The 21,133-nt window shown below is 34.0% G+C and overlaps 1 protein-coding gene across 3 annotated transcripts in view; it reads right to left on the minus strand.

Moving 5' to 3' along the window:
- Positions 1-21,133, minus strand: part of LOC121382781 (lysine-specific demethylase 3B-like) — a 152,578-nt gene that overhangs the window by 70,184 nt on the left and 61,261 nt on the right. For 2 of the 3 annotated variants that reach the window (XM_041512380.1, XM_041512379.1), the window contains exon 4: positions 17,007-17,213. In XM_041512380.1, the coding sequence (XP_041368314.1) occupies positions 17,007-17,213 (207 nt within the window). Of the gene's footprint in view, positions 1-7,855; positions 7,872-17,006; positions 17,214-21,133 lie in introns of those variants that run through there. The other variant, XM_041512381.1, reaches the window with a different exon arrangement.

Genomic DNA, 21,133 nt, shown 5'->3' on the forward strand with positions numbered 1-21,133 from the left:
TTTTTAAATATGACACCCAAAGAGCAGTTTATTTTTATTATGAAAAATCAGGACCCAGCCAACATAGATGTTATTTGCAAGTTGGTTTTCTAATATAATGAATAGATTGTAGTAGCGACATACATGTATATATGTATTTAAAACTATAGTCATTAATTGTTTGTTGATATTGCAACTTTTTGATGTTATTTTGTGCAATCTGTTCCCGTGTGGAATGTTTAAATGCAATAAATTTTATCTTTTATCTATATCTTATATTTGATGTAATTCCACTAACAATGTCATTTATATAATAAAAATAAAACAGAACCTTGATGGAACAGCTTTTGTGTGACTGGTTTTGTAGTACTACACGTTTTCGATAAGATAAATAATGTTTAAACCACATTAACAATTTGCCTTTTATTCCAACAATTTTCAATTTATGGACCAGACCCTTGTGCCAGACCCGATCACAGAATACCGCCCTCACTTCTTTTCCTTCATCCATAGACTGACAAATAAAATTATATAAATCAAGAAGCTGGTTAACAGTTGAATCTCCTGGAATAAAACCAGATTGGAATTTTGTTATAATACTGTTCATTTTAAAATAATAAAAAATGTTTAAAGATACATTTAAAAAAAAAGTTTTGAAAGATTACTTGTTGGCGAAATTGGTCTGTAATTTGATATTCATGAATACGGTCCTTTTTGTGAATGTAATTTACATTAGCAAGTTTTCAGGTGGACAGAAAAAAAGATTGTGTAATGACAGATTAAACAAGCAAGTTATGGGATAGGAAAGCTAATATTTTAAGTCATCTATTACTAATATGATCTGGGTCAGTTGATTTGGATGTATCAATAGAATTTAACATTTTGATAATTGTAAATGACTTGTAAGTACTAACTGAACCTAACTGAAAAGGAAGGACAATATTTTAGTCATTGAATTACCACCTATAAATTATGACACTACATTTTGGATGAGAGATTAAACCTCATTTACCACTTATTTAAATGTATCACTCATTAAGTGTACAGACATAAATTTCAACTACTCTATTATGACATTAAAGTAAATGCTTTGCCTCATGCATTCCCGCTCACAAATAGAACATGTATCTGAGCTTCAACTTGATTACCACTTTCTTGAGACAGCCCCTAGCAACAGCCAGGAAAAGCCTGGCCTATTTTCTTCAGGGTGTTTTTTTTTTTCCTTCTTGTTTTTCAAGAAAAGCAGTAAATCAGTTTGAGAGGTCATGCTCCCAGTCATGTCTTTAATCTCCTGCCTCAGACATTGCAGGCTTTGTGTGTTGATAACACACAACTACAGATATAAAGGCAAGGGTCAACCCTGTGCTGACTGTTTACCTGGGTAGGGAAAGGTCATCAACAATGGTGACATTACATGATGGAATGTCCTATCAGTGGTTCACAGTCCACAGGATGTCACACCTGGTGGTCCAGAAATCTTCTCAACAAAGGGCAAACACAAGACAATTAATGGTTTAAATGTACTGGGGATGTGCTTCAAACTTACTTTTACCCATGTGTCATTACATTTAAAAAACATACCCCCTATGCAAACACTCACTGTACTCAAAAGTATTAAACAAAAGTTAAATTTAACTAATAGTAACCATAAATACAAATAACAAAGCCAGAACTACAAATAACAAAGCCAGAAGTAAACAAATGAACCTTCTAGTCTGACATTTATAAATTTAAAGAAAGAAAGAAATGTTTTATTTAACGACGCACTCAACACATTTTATTTACACGTTATAAGGTGTCAGACATATGGTTAAGGACCATACAGATTTTGAGAGGAAACCCGCTGTCGCCACTACATGGGCTACTCATTCGATTAGCAGCAAGGGATCTTTTATTTGCGCTTCCCACAGGCAGGATAACACAAACCATGGCCTTTGTTGAACCAGTTATGGATCACTGGTCGGTGCAAGCGGTTTACACCTACCCATTGAGCCTTGCGGAGCACTCACTCAGGGTTTGGAGTCGGTATCTGGATTAAAAATCCCATGCCTCGACTGGGATCCGAACCCAGTACCTACCAGCCTGTAGACCGATGGCCTACCACGTCGCCACTGAGGCCTGTATTAATTATAAATTTAATGTACAAAAAATATAAAACCACCAGACCCAAATCAACATGATCAGGTAACTCGGGTCAAATGCTATATAAAGATAACAGAGCAAAACTACCACATAGCAGAAAGGGATTTTTTGATAATATACTTTCTCAGACAGGACAGCACAGAGCATTACTTGTTGGGATGATAAAACAACCCACTGAGGGGGATTCAATCCTAGGACTAATGACATACTAAGTGAATTATCTATGACTGAGATTAATATCCTGCACCATGCAGCTAGCCAAAAACGATGTGTGAATAAACTAAAGATTTTTTGCCTCACCAGACTTAAGCACATTTTCAACTACAGGTAATCACATGGTGTGTCACATTTGAACACTTGGTCCATAGTATAAAACAGGAAACACACTGGTTGCACATATGGTATTACAACTGAACTGCAGTCAGGGATCTTTTAAACATACTTTCCCATAGTGAGGATAGCATATACCGCAAGTTTTGATGCACTAATCATTATGGGACTGACCAGAGAGAGAATATTACAAAGAATTTCCTGATTAAATTAAATAGAATGGTTCAACTACCATTTTAAAACTTGCATTACATGCAATAGTATAATTTAACAATATTCAATTATTTTGGTGCAACTTTAAATCAGAACAATTTTGTTCATTACTCTGCCAGAAGTATAAGACAAACTAATTGCAACTTTTGAGACAAAAGCTGACAAGACAAAATGTCAAATATATTAAGGTAGGACATACAAATGTCATGAATAACTAGTCACATTAATCTGGTTGTCTGGTACTTTTGGCATTTTGTTATTTATGACCAAAGGACAACACAATATACTCATACTTCTATATTAAATTTTTTAAGAAATTAAAAAAGAAAGAAATATTTTATTTAATGATGCACTCAACACATTTTATTTACGGTTATATGGTGTCAGACATATGGTTACGGTCCACATAGATATTGAGAGGAAACCCGCTGTCGCCACTTCATGGGCTACTTTTTTCAATTAGCAGCAAGGGATCTTTTATATGCACTATCCCACAGACAGGGTAGCACATACCACGGCCTCTGATATACCAGTCGTGGTGCACTGTACCACTAAGCTACGTCCCGCCCCTTCAGTTCTTTAAGAAAGACGAACAATTTATATTTTTGTTCCATGAGCATAATTGTATCTGGTCATAATTTTCTACCGGCTCAAATGCTTAAGCATACTACTAGTACAATTTAGCTATTATAATACTGGTTACCTGCACATCGATATGAAACAGCTCACTAGTCAAATGTTTAAATGGACAAGATGATGGAAATACATGTTGCAACAAAAACTTTCTTAGCCTTTAAAAATGGTTTACAGTTGTATGAGACTTGTAAAGCAAGCCAGTAAAAAAATTAATCAGCAAGATAGAATAATCATTATGTTGCTTACTACAGACACTATTAATTTTAACTGAATAAAATAAACTAAATATTTATGGATGAGATGACTCATTTCCAGCTCAATACATGGAATCCAATAAAAAGCATTCTGAGTATTGCTAAACCAATACATATCCATTACCAGACACAACAAATTCGTGTATCTCCTAGTTTCAAGGGCCATAATTCTGTCAAAAATGGACACATTTCCATGAAAGTCAAACTAGAGGTGTAACTGTACATGATTTAGCTATACACAACATTTGAGCTCAATACACAGGTTTATTGGCCAGCAACGTTTAGAATCAAGTGATTGGTCCCCCATTAAGGGAATGAAATTCTCACAATAATAACATGACCTAACATGTCAATATTTATGACCTTTTTGGTACGTTTTGTAAAAGCAAAACCAGAATGTCAGATAAAACCAGAATAACAGATAATTCAACTTTATTTAAAAATTGTATATTCATATCAAAGTTGGTGAAAGTGTGTTGATCATTAAAAATGTAAATAATAAAACACTTATATACATATGCAGATACAAAAGCATAGTGAATAATTTAAACATACGAAAGCAAATATAATTTTGATTTTCTTCCTACTTCCCCCCCCTCCCCAGCCTATGCTCCTGGAAATTCTTTAAAAAAAAAAAATTGGTACCAAAATTGTCTTGGACGGGAAGCTTTCAAAGGAAGCTCGGATTATTTGTCTTCGACAAACTCAAATTGCCTTTTTTTTTTTTTACAATTTTATGAATCCCCACCCACCCATCCCGGACAACACCCTGGTATCACTTCTTGGGGCAGTCAGAACCCCTAGACCCCCCTGCTTTAATTTGTTTGTGTTTGTCTTGGGCATCATAAGGAAGTTTCAAAGGGGTTTGTTTTTGTAATTCAGTATATAGTACATTTTACGTCAGTCAATTACTTACCTTTTTATTCACACATTTAATACCATAATATCTTTTATTAAAAAAAAGAAGAAAAAAAAGGGAGCAATGTGTTGCAGAATATGAAACTGCGTTCCACTTCAACACCATGTGATTACATCTGGAATAGCCCAGAGCTAATAATAGCAACAGCTAAATGCTGATGTCTGACCTAAGGTCAGCCTTTTTTTTTTTTTAAATGGTACACAACTTTCCTACAAATGCACATAACTGAAATGTTTTTTTTTGTATTTTAGGATGCATTCAGTAGTCTCATTTTATAACCATTGAAATTATACACACTTGCATGCATTTAATTTATTTGCAATGCTTTTGTATTGGAATGTATATGCTTTATTATTTGTTTTTATTAATTAAGAGACTTCATCAACTTTGATATGAATGTACAATCTTTTAAATGAGGTTGAATTGTCTGAGATACTGGTTTTGCTTTCACAAAATGTTACCTCCAAAAAGGTCATAAATACTGGTATTGCAACCAGATGCAATGCCCTCACATGTTATTGTTGTGTGAATTTCAATTAATGGTGGCTGTTCTGGTATGCCATCTATCGACGTTATAAACTAGTGGGTGACAAACTTGTCTATATCCTGAAAACTGAATAATAATATACAGACCGATAGGGACCTAATAACAAAGTTTGGGACAGTTCTCTATCACATCAACAAGATTTTTAATGACAAAAAAGAAGAAAGGATATACCCACATTGAGAATTCTAAACAAAAAGCATACCACTGCTTTGAAATAAAACAGTTGTCAAAAGCAAAATAAACAACCTTTAAACACTGATCTAAGTATTATTTGTGGTATTACACTATTTTAATTATCTTTTTAATTCATTGTATGAATGTGATACATACGCAACATCAAACGTGTTTCTCCGTGTCAAACTCGATGACCAACACTACAGTATTACATGTTTCTCTGGTATCAAAATTCTAAATGTTATGACTCAATTTCCAAATATTTGTTTAAAATGTACAATGAAATATGATGTTATACTACTACTATTATTATTTTTTAAATATTTTTTTAAACAGTATATGGGGAAATATATGTTGTGTACCATCGGTCACATAGCCTTAAAGTACAAATATTTTGTTTTGTTTTGACCTCTCTTGTCTAATTAATATTTTAAATTATATTAATAATATAGAAATATAAGTTATTTAAAACTCAGCTGTCTTGAATCAGCAATGGTAGCACATGAAGATAAATTCAAGCCATGAATAATAGTTATTTTTACATGAACCATTTATAAATGCTACCTGCGAGTATGACTGACATATTAACATACAGCCAATGAATATTCACTATAACACAATGTGACTGTGAACAGATGATAATAAACTCTGATGCAGAATTATTACAACATGTCCCTAACAAAGGCCACCAAATGACACGACTGAGTCATTTAGTATGGGGATTGGCTAGCAATAAAGTGCCGTTGGATTCTCACTATCAAAAAAATTATCATATGACAAAGAATAGCTTTAAGTTGGGTCAGACTGTCATTGTCTGCTACCTGTACATAACTGACAATTTTCATGACTGTTTTTTTATCACGACTGCAAAATAAATTTGTATATGAAAATAAAAGCTGTGTTATTTGTAGACTTTTCATGCCAATCAATAGGAAATGATAATTAGAATCAAATTAGGAATGAATAAATAATGTTTGATGAAACACCAGATCAATCAAAATACTAGCTATTGATCTCTCAACAGGAATTAAAGTCTAACATATGGTAGTGAACAGATCAAAAGTATAATGATTGTGACTTGAGTGTCAAATATTTAGAACATGATCAATATGGTAAAAGTAAAGCATTCAACAATGAAGATAATTTTAATTTTTTTTTAAATAACAGTTTTAAAGAAAACCCACCAAAAACTAAATTCAAATAGTTCAAGTTTCCATTTTAATCCTACTGATTAAGCCTGACTGTCATAAAGTGTAATTTGTTCAAGAAAATCCCATATTCATAGCTAAACAATTTCCATATCAACAGTTTTAATGCTTAAATCTGAAATCTTGAAGTATCTAGAGAAGTAACAGTTACTTAAACAATGGGATATATGTAATTAAATTAAAGGATGTAATAATACTAATAGGAATTGGGTCTTTTTCCTTCTTTTTTTTGGCAACTGTACTTAATACTGTACATTTTCCTATAACTTACTCATAATATACATGTCATATACCCATTTGATATTTTGCTTAATGTTTTGCTGTCAATGTTTACCAACCAACAAGACCTGTATACCTGAGGTAAACATTTTGATAAGATTTAGTTAAACTACATTTGTGCTAATATTGATAAAGTTATATTATTGATGGACGTCACTTTTAGAACTGTGATTTACGGAATATCAAATTAAAATGTTATTTTAGAAGAGTTATATGATACATAGAATTTGATACTCATGTTTTTTAATATGTATATTTTACATATTAAATTTGGTAAATGGTATTTGTCACAGTACGGCCTCGACAAATACTGATTGACATAAACTCAGTTTACATTTTCCATATCAAAAAACACTTGTGATGAATTCTACATTTACTACACACTATTTTAATGTATTAGAAAATGCAAATGAATGGTTTGCAATAAACCAAATGGAAAAACAAAAAATAACAATACGTGTAAACTTAACAAATGTAGCATAAATCCAAACCAGTATTCACTTATTTTCTTATAAAAACAACACACCACTCCCACACAACCAAAAACAGTGAATAAACGGTTATATCAACTATGAATCAAGTGTAAAATATGCTATCTCTATGTGTAGCAGAGGCCCCTGTACTTACCTGCCATGGACTGGAACCTGTTTCTTACCACATGAAAGCAGGGAAACTAGACTGAGATCAAATCAATCAAGCTGACATGCTCCAACATTCCTTGTAGTAGACAAACTTTATTAACAGATGATGTACGTACTTGCCACTCTTTGTAATTATACTTTTTAAAATTAAGTTACTGGTTGCAACCCCCCCCCCCCAAAAAAGAAAAAGAAAGAAAAAGAAAAAAATATTTCAGGTATCATTATTAGTATCAATATTTTTAATCATAACTGATACTTTGAAGGTGTTTAAAATGATATACTTTACCAATAGATACAGAAAAGCACCATCTAGAAAATCAATTAAAGAAAAACTAAACAGAACTTAATTTAGTTTTTACAATCCCAATACAAAAACTGTCATTATGCACAATTACATTGTAACGTTTTCCAAATCAACTTGACATCAAATAACTAAAGACTGACATTCCGAAGAAATATGAAAAACAACAACAATAATAATAACAACCACCACCTCAGGTAAATGCAAAAGTGCAAGAAATATATATACATACACAATATATCCAAGTATATGTCTGCACAAAAACCGGGCTCAAGGACACGTCTCCTGTTTTTCAATCTCCCAGGCTAAAAGCCAACAGTGTTTAACAGCCACACTACCTTTGCTATTGACACTTTTAGAAAGGAAAGCAGAGAGATTTGACAAATGCAATCTTGAGTCTGGTTCAATATTTGCAACAGCCACGTGAGCTCTGAACACACTGATCAATAGTCATCATAATGGCACTGTAAAGCAGGCGAGTCGGATTGCCCTTTCACTTCCCTGCAAGTATTACTCGCTCGCTTCTATCCACCGACTCTGACACAGCCTTTATTGATCATCTCATGCAATCATGATGGGAATCATTTTAAAAGGTCAATGTGCAAGAAACTAAACATTACATCCCACATTGAGCCAATTAAGGAAACAATAAATCAAATTCAGCAACTCATTAAACCTTGCTTTCAAAATGGTGTTTTCAAATTTAACATAACATGTATAGGAAATATTATTTAAGTCATGCAGATAAGATGGTTAAAATAAAAATTGTTCAGTCTGCACCAACTTGGATGTATAGACAGAGTTTAAGATATGTAGTCTAGACATGTCAAGAAAAATTGCTAGTGTAATAGGTGTGTGTGATAGGTAGGTATGTGTGTGTGTGTGTGTGTGTGTGTGTGTGTGTTAATAAAAAGAAGTCATTTTTTATAGTAAGCAACTAAGTTACTGGCCAAGTTTGTTTTTCATAGATGAAATTTTATTTTAAACTGGCATGTTCATGTGGGTTAGGTTCAATAAAACTTGTAAAATGATCTTTAAAACATTTTTTCAAATTACCTTTTATAGACTAAACTTCCATAAAATGTTTACGAAACAAAATTCAACTGCAGAATGAATGCAATGAACAAAGACACATGAACAACACTGTTACTATATCCATAGCAACAGAAAATGTCAAGATTGAAATCCTGAGCCACGCATTATAAACACATATGGCATGCAAACATGCTACCGAGCTTTATAATAATCTCTAGTAAAACCAAGAAAAAAAATTGATGGAAATAACCACCTTTTGTTATGACTGTGCTGTTTATTCTATTTTGCTATAGTGAACTTGTGTTAAATTGTAGGAAGGGATAATAGCGATGATAATGTTAATACAATGTATTTGAAACATATTTTACCAATTTATTTTGCTTGCATGTGGCAAATGCCAAAATAAACCTTTGCAACTAATTATTCCACTGGCTTGTGTGACTGGTACACTACGTTTGACCTTGGCCTCTGTTTACTCAAATGTCAGAAAACACCTAAAGAAAATCTGTTCTTTTCACCTGTAAAGCCTTGGTCAGGTTGGTCTTTTCTTTGCTTGATATTGTACTTTAACCTTTCACTTATTGCAAACCATATGTTTTTCAGTTTCCAGTTTTGGTACTTGTTAACATACTGTGCAAAATGTTCTGTGTTGTCAAAATAACTAAACTTACAAGTAGTAACTAAGACATGTATACATGTACTTGTAAACACATGAACATATTGTAAGCTTTAATCTTACTTCCTCACCTTCAGGAATAAATGAATGGAAGTCTAAGACCCCCAACATGAAAACTATATTGGCTATGAATGAATTGATAATCAACTCCTCACCTTCAGGATACTGCATGTGATTTGGTGACATCTTTTATATCTCATGCATTTGCATCAGTAATTTACATCTATCCCCATTTTGTCAACCACAACAGTCAGAAATAATTAACAAGGGTAACAGAAGTTGACTTTTACTTTTAAAAAGTTGATTTCCATGATATGTTGTCAGTTGGGTTTTGTAAAATATTAAACATCTTGATATTTAGTTAAAATGTGGTATGGCAGTCCTAATAGTTTGCATGATCTCAATTTCAGCATGCTTGTCTAATCACACACTATCACTAATGTATTTTACAAAATCTTTACTTTGAATTTGACACTTACTGAAAGTAACTGCTCTCCTACATAATTTCAGGAGAGCAGTTTATTGCTCATCAAAGATTTTCAAACCACAAGCACTGCATGGTAGGGAAATATTTGATGAATATTTTAGCTTGACAAGAATGGCAGATCATGTAATTGATAACTGATTTGAATGTTTTACCAAAATGAACATAATGAAATATGAATCATATTTGTTTTCAACATAAATTGTGATCAGTAAGACACATTTATTGAGAAGGACTATACTGTTCATCTTATTGCAAAAGCAGAAAAGTAAACCTGACTTATTGATTTTTGTGTGTCATGTATATGTGTGTAATTTTAGACCATGCTAACTGCTGTAAAATATCATCACCAGTGATCTTCAACTCCATAACTAGGTTGGTAGGGCGGCATGCTAGTGTGACAAAGTGCCATCCGAAATTAATCCCACCATGCTTGTAAAAAAGGGTATTTTTCTTCAAATCTAAAATTATCTTGCATATATTACACCTAGTGTGCTTCCCAGACACCAGTAAAACTGTCCTAGGAGAGGCCCTCCTCCCCACACTCCCGACTAGATCAGGTGCCACAGGCACCAACATGATTTTAAAAAAGATGAAAGACATTGCACCACAATAAAAAATACAACACCCCAAAAAAAAACCCAGAGAAGGAATCAATCTTTTTCAGTTTTACATACAAAAACAATGTTATTAATTTATATAGTCTTTTAGTTAAATATATCAGCAAAATATGATTAACATGTACCCATTCAATCTAGCTTTAATCGTAAATCTAGTAGTCTAATTAATGTCTTTTTGACTGAACAGCACATTAGTAAGTACTAGTAAAGTAAAACAAAGACATACAATTAGAATATGTAGCTCACCTGATCAATGATTATGTGGTACTGTTATGCCTAGCTTAAATATATCTATTTAATGGAGGTGTATAACTGTAAGTGTGATTATGACTCTGTATTACATTTGACAGTAGTTCATATTTTAAGGGCTCTAATTAATCATTATCATTTTCTTGTACTGTATGAGTTTTGAATAAACAGCTTTCATATGGGCACACACGTTAGTTCGCTGGTGTTTCCAGATGCATACAAAATTCCACATGCATATATCAGTCAAATCTGAACATTTAACTTAAAACCCCCCATATATACAGGACTCTGTCTAAACCAGATTCAAAGGAAGCTGACATAAAATCTGCCGATATACGTACAGGTTTAAAAAGATACCACCCCAAGCTACTGTCACATAATGGGATTTTGATATCAATCCGATTGGGATACTGTATTGTCATGAACATCACAATAAAATGCAATTTAATGCACTTTATATTTTTACATTATTCACAGAAATATATGCCAGTTGTTTTCCCCATGTGTTTATTACACAAGTTCATAGTACGCAAGGATATTATACCACAAGACCACATAGCTGTTGAGTGGAATAAATCTCACATACTATAAACAGTGCAATAAATAAAATGAACATTTTGAAATATCTCAACTTGTTGAACTCCCTACTGGCTTATCTTGAAAACTAGGACTTTTTGGCTCTCTGCTGCTCCATAATAGTTGTATGATCCTAACTCCTCTATGATGATTAATTAACCAATGAGATTTATTTACATTTTGCATCATATAGCTAGTAATATTTGGAAAGTCCTTATAGCCTACATGCATAGTGTATACACACGATCAATATTCCTCAATACTGGATTAATCTTTGTTACTAATGTACTAGTTATAATTATATAGTGAGAATTTTTTTTTTCTCTCTGCTCGTGTCATTGCTAATTTATTTCCCACAAAATATTTGTGTTGCCAATCGTGAAATATTAGTATGCAAAAAAAAATTCTTGACTATTAATTTTACCAATTTTAAACATTAAAAAAATAAAAAAAATGGGGGAGAGGGGGCAACAACAAAAGAATTCATGAAGAAGAAAAAAAGCTGCCACAAAAATGTACCAGGTCAAGATATAACAGGATAAAATTGTCTTTTATGTGAGAAGAGCTAATAAGTAGGTTTCAAAGTATGAAGGGTAAAATTACAACCCTAAAATCTTGGAAATTAATGGACTAATACATTTTAATAATGGTCAGAAAAATTAAAAGTAAGATAACAGCTACAGGTTTAAAATGTGTCAAACAACATGAAATGGAACCTCCAATTTCAAAACAATTCAAACCCATAACCACCTACCACAGTAGGGGCACTTCTGATCAGTTTGGTTTTTATTACATACCCTCAAATTATTTTCTGGCAGAAACCCTGCTTAAAAAATTTGAATTAAAGATTGTCCTTTGTTTTGACTGACAAATAATAATTTTGACTTTACAGTGTACTACTTGTGTACATATTTTTAAAATGCTGGATTTGTTCTTGCTATTAATAATTAGGAAAAAAAAGCATTTCATATAACTTATATACTAATTCCCCCCCCCCCCCCCCCCCCCCACCCCCCATATGTTTGTGACTATGGCTATCTGCTGATTGAATGTTTCTTTGCTTTTTTGCATGCATATTGTAATGGATCCCAAGCCATGCAGAGTGTACTGAATATTTTTGGTTCATTATTGTATGACAAGAAAAATATCTGTGCAACCCATTAATTTTTCATAAATTTTATTGGTATAAATGCTTCTTGTCATTCAATCTGAACTCATAAAGAAGTGTTTGTAATGGTGTTTTATTTAAATGTAAATATTATAGTTAATTATTGTACTACTAATGGCAATGATTTGTTTGCTATATTTTGTATATGCATTACTCGTTTAAATAATCACATGTGTATGTCTGTAATAACCTTACTATATATACAATGCAATCTGTTTTTTTCAAAAAATAAAATCCCCCATCAAAGACATGGTGATTTCTTTTGATGAACAAAAAACCTACCTGTTCAAGTCTTGACAACACCAGCACTATAGCTGTGTTTTATTGTTGCTGGTTAACAGAGCAATTCGCAAATGGCACTCTGATAGCACAAAAGGAAAACAACTTGAGATGACCTACTATACTGAAGTGGCTGTGTTCTGGTCTCAAACAGGATGGCACTTGTTAACTAAAGATAGCAACAGGAGAGAGGTCACTGCATAAAATACTGCCCTTGTTTTGTGTGTTCCCCACCCAATGTATGTGGTTCAGTGTCAACCTTCTGACATCAGCAGTATCAAGATAAACCTTTAAGGGCTCTTCCATGTATACTACTCAAAAGAATTTAAGGGTCAAAAATTTATAACCAAATAAGTTTCAGAGTGTATTAGATTGATGATGTAAACTACACCAATTTTTTTATTTATTGTTCCATATTTACAAAAAAACACAAATAAACGTCATTGTATACAAGAAAGTCACATGACATGCTGTCAAAGTTGAAGGTTGTCAAACATGGATTTTACACATTAGAACATTCGTTTAATAGTGTGTGAATCCACCCCTGGCGCGAATACACTCGACACATCGTTGCCTCATGCTGCTGATCAGACGTCTGAAGAACTCTTGGGGAATGGCCTGCCACTCTGCCATAAGTTGACCCAGATCATGAAGGTTGGCCGGAGGGGCATGGTTATCCCGAACTCTCCTGCCTAATTTGTCCCAGGCGTGCTCTATTGGGGCCAAGTCAGGCGAATATGCTGGCCAATCCATCCTGGCGATACCTTGTTGTCTGAGAAAGTCCGTTACCACCCTGGCGCGGTGGGGTCTGGCATTGTCATCCTGCAGAACTGCCCCGCCACCAATCTGCTGAAGGCCTGGGAGAACCAACGGCCGGATAATCTCATTCAGATAGCGGATTCCATTCAGAATGCCATCCACCACATAGAGGGGGGTCCTGTGGTAGATAGAGATGCCGCCCCACACCATGACGCTGCCACCACCGAACCGGTGACGTTGTCTAACGTTAACGTCAGCGAAGCGCTGCCCAGGACGTCTGTAGACACGAACCCGACCGTCGTTGAACTGGAGACTAAACCTGGACTCATCAGTGAACATCACTCGACCCCACTGAACACGTTGCCACCGCAGATGAAGCGTGCACCAGTTACGTCTAGCCGTTCTGTGACGTGGTAGGAGTGGTGGTCGAACAGCCTGGCGACGGCAGCGTAGATTATTGGCTGTCAGACGATTGCGTATGGTTTGATCAGACACTCGAGTTCCAGTCGCAGTCCGCAGATTGTCACGTAATCGGCGTGCAGTGGTTGTACGTTGACGTAGAGCCATATTGGTGATGTAGCGGTCCTCTCTATTTGTAGTGCTTCGGGGTCTTCCCGAACGTGGACGATTTCGAACAGAATTCATTGCTTGGTACCGTTGCCACAGTTGGCCAACGGCACTCTGACTGACACCAAGTCTCAGAGCAACATTTCTTTGCGTATTGCCATCCTGAAGCCAAGCAATAGCCCTTCCTTGATCTTCGATACTCAGTTGAAGTCGTACCATTGTCGAATTTGGAGTGTGCACCGTACACGAACGCAAGCTCCAATTATACAGAAATTCAGCATTGGGAACATGGAATACACGTGCAAAGCGTGCAAAAGAAGCGCTTTGTGAAAAAGCAAGTTATGGGCACTTAGCAGACATTTCGCTTTCGCCCTAATTTACGTGCAAATGTAAGCATGTTTTCGCCATTACAACTAGTCGACAGTATCAATGACAGTGAATTTTAATTCATTTATGGGTTGCTTAGACCCACTTTCGTCAAAATGGAACAATACCATGCGTGACATTATGGTCTAGCTAATATAATTGACATTCAGAAAATAATGTCGAAAATATCGTCTGACCCTTAAATTCTTTTGAGTAGTATACATACATGGATATTCAACTGCACCTGTGAATGTGCTGACAAAATATGCCAACACTGGCAGCAGTATTTTATTGATTTTAATAACAAGATCATGTTTGCCTGTCAAACCAGTAAGAAAACTGAACACAAATCATGAAATAGTTTATGTCTGAATAATAATGTTAAAAATGTATACTTGTTTGCTCTTTCTAGATATAACATTTTTGTTTACTTAATGTTTCTTCTTAGAAAAGTTATCAGTTATCAGTGGATGCAAGCATAAAGAATTAAGAGGAAACAAAATACTCTTTAGTACTTTATTAGGGTTAGGCTGGAAACCAAAAATGAATGGCAACTTGGCAAATGTGACTAATATATACTAACATGGCTAAATGATTTATTAACTGCATTCAGAAAAAACAACTAAATTTTGATAGAAAGTGGTATAACCAGTTCAGTAAAATATATTCCAAAAATTTCTATAAATAAAACAATTAATTTCATATCCAAAAACAACATTTTGTAGACCAACAAAATAAAAATTTTAATGACTGTTAACCTAAACATGGCTTTAATCAGCTGTTATTATGACCGCTTTTCTTTATCCAATTTACATTCCTTAAGTTCTATTTTCAGTCTCTAGAGGATAAGCAATAATTCATAAGAAAACAAGACTGAATATTTAATGATAATCATCTTTCATACAATAGAATTAATTATCTCTTTTGTAATATTGCTACAAATGTAAATTAGGCCAAAAAGCCACCAATGGATGGAAAAAATCCCATACAAACTGCTTGTGATTCCATGTGTGGTATCAGTATAAGTGTACTTGTTGAGACTTTCAGTAAATTAGTTTGGCAGCAAATCAGCCTGATGGCTTTGCCAATCCATACCTGCAGGCTTCTGGTATTGATTACTTTCCAACTCAATTCTCATTTCTTCCTGTCACCTACAATGGCAACCAGCCAGAAAGCCAGCAGACAGAGAACTAATAATTCTTCAACCAAGAACAAGTGTCACTTCCTTTTCAGTATTTATGCATGAACATATTTCTGTCTTGACAGTTATTTATGGTTTATAAGCAGCAATAAAATAGAGAATGACCAGACCATTTTTCAGTTATAAAACATCCAAGTTTAATCATTCATCATACAGTATACATAAATGCCCATTATACTCTGGTATATAACTATATATAGCTATAAAATAATATGTCTACATTTAGCCATAAAATAAATCTGACTAGTATTGGTAGTAATTTCAGGACTGCAATTTAAGAATTTGCTTAATTTTTAAATAAAAAGGTTTGTATCACAGGCAAAATGCTCACCTATGGCAATTCTGAGTCTGCCTTTAGCAATTTTAAACTAGTACCTTTTGCAACAAATATTGAAATAAACACAAAATTAAATACCAAAAATGATTCCTTCAACCAATGGCAATTATTTGTATCCAGCAGCAAAAAATAGCCATCAGTAAAGCCCCTGATCTACAGAAATTCATATCACAGATACAGTGCCATAATTAAGTGCCCTTTAATTTTGTTTCTGCCGTAAATAACTATAAAACAAATGTGACTAAAAGTCATTTTATTACTGCATTTATTTTTGATTTTGGTTATATTCAGTTATCCAGTCCTTGAAATTCAGATCATCTTGTGATAGTAATTTAGTACAGATAATAAAAAGTAAATGCCTGTTAATGCTAAAATACCATTGTACATCAATTTTGCTACACATGTTTGCAGCAGCACTGATGATTGTCTCACAAATTTTAAGAACTGGTTATCAATGTATTTTTAAAAAATTCTTTAAGAACTTTACATGTTTGTTGATAAAAAATACTTGTTTGCATGCTGTTATTCATGGTGACATATTGCTAAATAACCACACCGAATTTGCTGAATATGTCATCCACTCCGACTTAGTTCCAATGGATTCAAAACAGATTACCAATTTCCATGAGACCATAATTTGAAAGTGAATTTCTAATTCTTATTTGATATAAAAAAGAAAAAAGAAAGAAAGAAAAGTAAAACCAAAAAACCCAACACCAGCTACCATTCTTTATAGGCGTCTTACTGAAATAAAAGTCAAGTAGTTTTGTGTGGCTGCCTGAGAGTGAGAAGCCAACATATTGTTCATGTTTGATCCATCTAGAGCACAAAGACTTCCTGTGTGTGCTGCTTGATAAAGAAAACAGAGGCTGTGCAATGGCCTTTCAGTTTGGCATTTTCAGCAGGAAACTGACATCATGCTCAAAACAAAACAAAACAAAACAAAACAATATCAACATGGAATGATTAAAAATAATGTGTGTTTTTTTAAAAAGCAAAGCATAACTGAACAAAAACACAGACTGTGTACTATGTTTAAGGTAGAGTATATTACAAGTAAACTTACTTTAGTGCTGTGATTGTAAGAGTGGATAACCGCTGTGTACCACTGTGTTGTACCCTCAGCACGATACACTTCCACACGGTAGCCAACAAGAACAGTGGGTGTTGTTAGTAGTATCTTTTGTCCGTCCTGATAGTCTACCCACGCCTTCACAGCATTTCGCACATCAGGGTCCTGTAGTGCAGATTCACGAGTGTTTTCCTCTCCTTCCTGAAATTTAAAAAATATAAGTGTCAAAAGGATGCTATTCTATAACATTATTATAGGAGAGGGCCTAGTAAGTTGGCAAACTTGTGCCCAATCATTTTGTGCTTTATGCAATAAAGTATATTTGCAATAAATCCAAACATTATTTGTTAGCCTGTATTTTCTTTTTATCAAATTATTGCATTGGAGAGAGAGAGAGAGAGAGAGAGAGAGAGAGAGAGAGAGAGAGAGAGAGAGAGAGAGAGAGAGAGAGAGAGAGAGAGAGAGAGAGAGAGAGCGAGAGAGAGAGAGAGAGAGAGAGAGAGAGAGAGAGAGAGAGAGAGAGAGAGAGAGAGAGAGAGCGTTATAACTAATGTATTTGGTGACCTACATAAATAATGGTCATTGCAACACTTGTCTACATTACGGGACGTAGCCTAGTGGTAGAGTGCTCCCTGTCAGTGGGCCCATTGGGCTATTTCTCGTTCCAGACAGTGCACCATGACTGGCATATCAAAGGCCATGATATGTACTACCCTGTCTGTGGGGTGGTGCATGTAAAAGACCCCTTGCTGCTAATCGAAAAGAGTAGTCCATGAAGTGTGGTCCTTAACCATATGTCTGACGCCATATAACCCTAAAATAAAATGTGTTGAGTGCGTCGTTAAAGAAAACATTTCTTTCTTTCTTTCTTTTGTCTACATTACAAGAGCGATACAAACCAAAACGTAATGTATATGGTAAAAATTTATTGGGCCCATATATAGAGCATTTAGTTTTCAGAAACATGCATAATGAATTGCAAAGCTATATTGAACAAAATGTTACCTGCTCCATCAATTCCCTAATCGATTACACTTCTACAGACACACTAGGAAGCTATAAATGGTTTTGATGGTTTGATTTCTTAAACAAACTCATAAATCAACATACACAACTTTTTTTCAATGCTTCAGTGAACTACATTATTTAATAGTTTCCAAATGTCATTACCGATAATAGATATCAACACATTTACAGTGTAGATTTTCTGGTTTAACAAATTATTACTGCATTTATTTGAATGCAAATTGAAAGAAGGGCTATATAAATATATATACAAATATGAAGGAATATACAAACAAATGCAATAAAAAATATTTGCCTACTATGTGGAATGTGTGCATGCAATTCATTACCTAGATGTAAAGTAATGTTTGTGCTTGTGGTAAGCAAGCTGTATGCAGTATCCGTGACGATAAATATAGCAGTCTCACAATAGAGGTCTGTACATATCTCTCTAAAGGCCTTCACCTTCAAAAGAATTAGCTCACAAACAGGTTGCTGCTTACTTGAATCTACACATGACAGTAGCTCCAGGCAGAACAAACTACAGTCAAATGTCAGTACATAATGCCAACAGAAAAATACTTCAGGCACTAGCTTTAGCCCTTGCCCTTGTTATTAACGTTCATATTAAACAGAATATTAACATCACACCCTACTTCATTTAGATCAAATATTACTCCATATACATATATATACATATACATATACATATACATATACATATACATATACATATACATTTACATATAAAGAAAGAAAGAAAGAAAAGCTTAAACACTTGGTTTAGAAAGAGAAAGAGAAAGTAAGAGCGAGAGCGAGAGAGCGAGAGAGAGAGAGAGAGAGAGAGAGAGAGTCACAGAGATAATGTTGGGGTGAGGGAGGGTCCAAATAGGGAAATTAGAAAATAAAAGTGTGTTTTGTTTAATGACACCACTGGAACACATTGCTTTATTAGTAATTTTCTATTAGATGTGAACCATTTGTCATTGTCATACATAAAGCAAACAAACCGTATTTTTTCATTAGTATATAACTATATTTTTTTATTAGCAGAATGTGATCTTTTAATTGCATTTTTTCCACAGACTGAACACCAGACTTGATATACCAGTTGTGGGGTTCTACATGTAGTTGTGATAGGGGTGAAACTATTAGAGACTAGGATTCAATCCTTAACTCTACTGACTGAGCTAGACCCACCCAACACATACACACCAAATAGAGAAAAGAAAAAGTAGCCATCAGATACTCGGTCATATTTAAGTTAAGAGATTCTTTGTGTTAAAAAGAAACTACCATTCATCTAAAGTAATAAGACTATTTATAAATTAGGATATGTACAACCAATTATATATATATACTAGGGTAAGCTTTTTAATGTATATTTTCCTATTTATGTCCCCCCTCACCATATCTTCATACAAACTTAAATTTAATATTAACTGTTATGATATATTTATATAAGTATAAACTATAATATATTCATAAGAAACAACACATATTAGCTATAAAACTAAACCATATGATGGAATAGCTTGTTCATAAAGATATCCCATATAACAAAAGGAACTATACATTTAATAACTTTAATAATAATTTAATGGATGAGCAGTGAATATATTAAACACATACACACATGCATACACGCATGCACGTGCGGTATGCAGCTGATAACAAAATGAAATATGATATAAATTTTATCATACAGCTAAATCCACTTGTCATTTAGGCCGAAAACATACTGAACAAAAAAACAACAACCTGGTTTCCCCCTCATCTTTACATCACATCACATTATTGTGTACAGTGCAACTTGTAATAAATATATAACTTAGAAAGCAGAACTAAAAGCTAACCTTTTGAAGCATGCAGGTGTTTAATACAGGTCGACAAAATGTTGTTTAGAAAAGCATGATGACCTTTTACACAGGTAGCTGCTTAATACAGATCAGATTATCAAATTAGAATGTTAAAAGGACAATCAACTCAAACAAGAGCCTTATGTGTTGGAAATATGAATACCCGGATAAACAACATATACTGACACTTGAAAATGAAAAACGCGTAATTTAGAGTTAATAAAAAAACATGATTATTCCTGCTAAGGGGCCATCCATAATTTTCAACATTTTGTACCATTCCAGTGAATACGCCCTCTGGCGAGCTGGTGGTTACGTAATACTTAACATGTTACGTCAGGAATTTGTCTTAAAACTGAAGAAACAAAACGTATCTGATTTTTGCAGATGCATCGCAATGTTCTGTAATATCCATCCCAGTAAGCCAGCAATAAGTATATATTATTTTTCAATACAAAATAAACCACCACTGTCAGTGTCGAAATAACTATTATGTTTCGTTCATACATTAACCCACGTTCTGACATGTTAATTGGAGTGTTTTCTTAGTTAATTGGTCCTTTCTTTCCATGGCCTGCACATGTGATTCCTGATTGGCAGGTGTATGTTGCATGGTATCCAGTCAAGGTAAGTGATTAGCACTGTCTAGACACACATACAGAAACACTTGCCAGTTGTTTTAAGATCACAGGGTATTGTAGGATAACCTGCCACCCCTACAATGTTAATGGACATTATCAGCCATCCTGCTTTATTACTTTCCCATCTAAAATAACAAAACTGATCAATTACGTAGTCCCAAAGTACAGAAAATTATAGGCCTAATTATAATATGCATTTTTTCTTTGAATTTTTTAAGAGAGAAAAATACTATATAACTCCATTTCGTTCTGTTGATGCAAATTGAAATATATTTAGTTAAATAGTTTATTATACTATCAAGTCATTTATGTTGTTTTACAAGTCTGGTTGATTAAAGCGAAGCACCTTGTCATAAATTACTGCTTTTGTTTACACTGTGCATACAGGAGTTGGTCAGAACTGACGTCACTTCGCCCCAAGTTATAGTACTGAACGCCATAAAAACTAAACAAAATGGCTGCCCCCAGTTAGTTTTTTTAAACACTAAAATTACACATTTTTCATTTCTTAAAGTGTCAGTATGTGTTGGTGGTCCAGGTATGCATCTTTCCAACACATATGGCTCTTGTTGGAGTTAGTCTCCCTTTAAGATTGTAAAAACATCATCTTATCTCT

This window comes from Gigantopelta aegis, chromosome 10 (genome assembly GCF_016097555.1).
Source record: "Gigantopelta aegis isolate Gae_Host chromosome 10, Gae_host_genome, whole genome shotgun sequence".
NCBI lineage: Eukaryota > Metazoa > Mollusca > Gastropoda > Neomphalida > Peltospiridae > Gigantopelta > Gigantopelta aegis.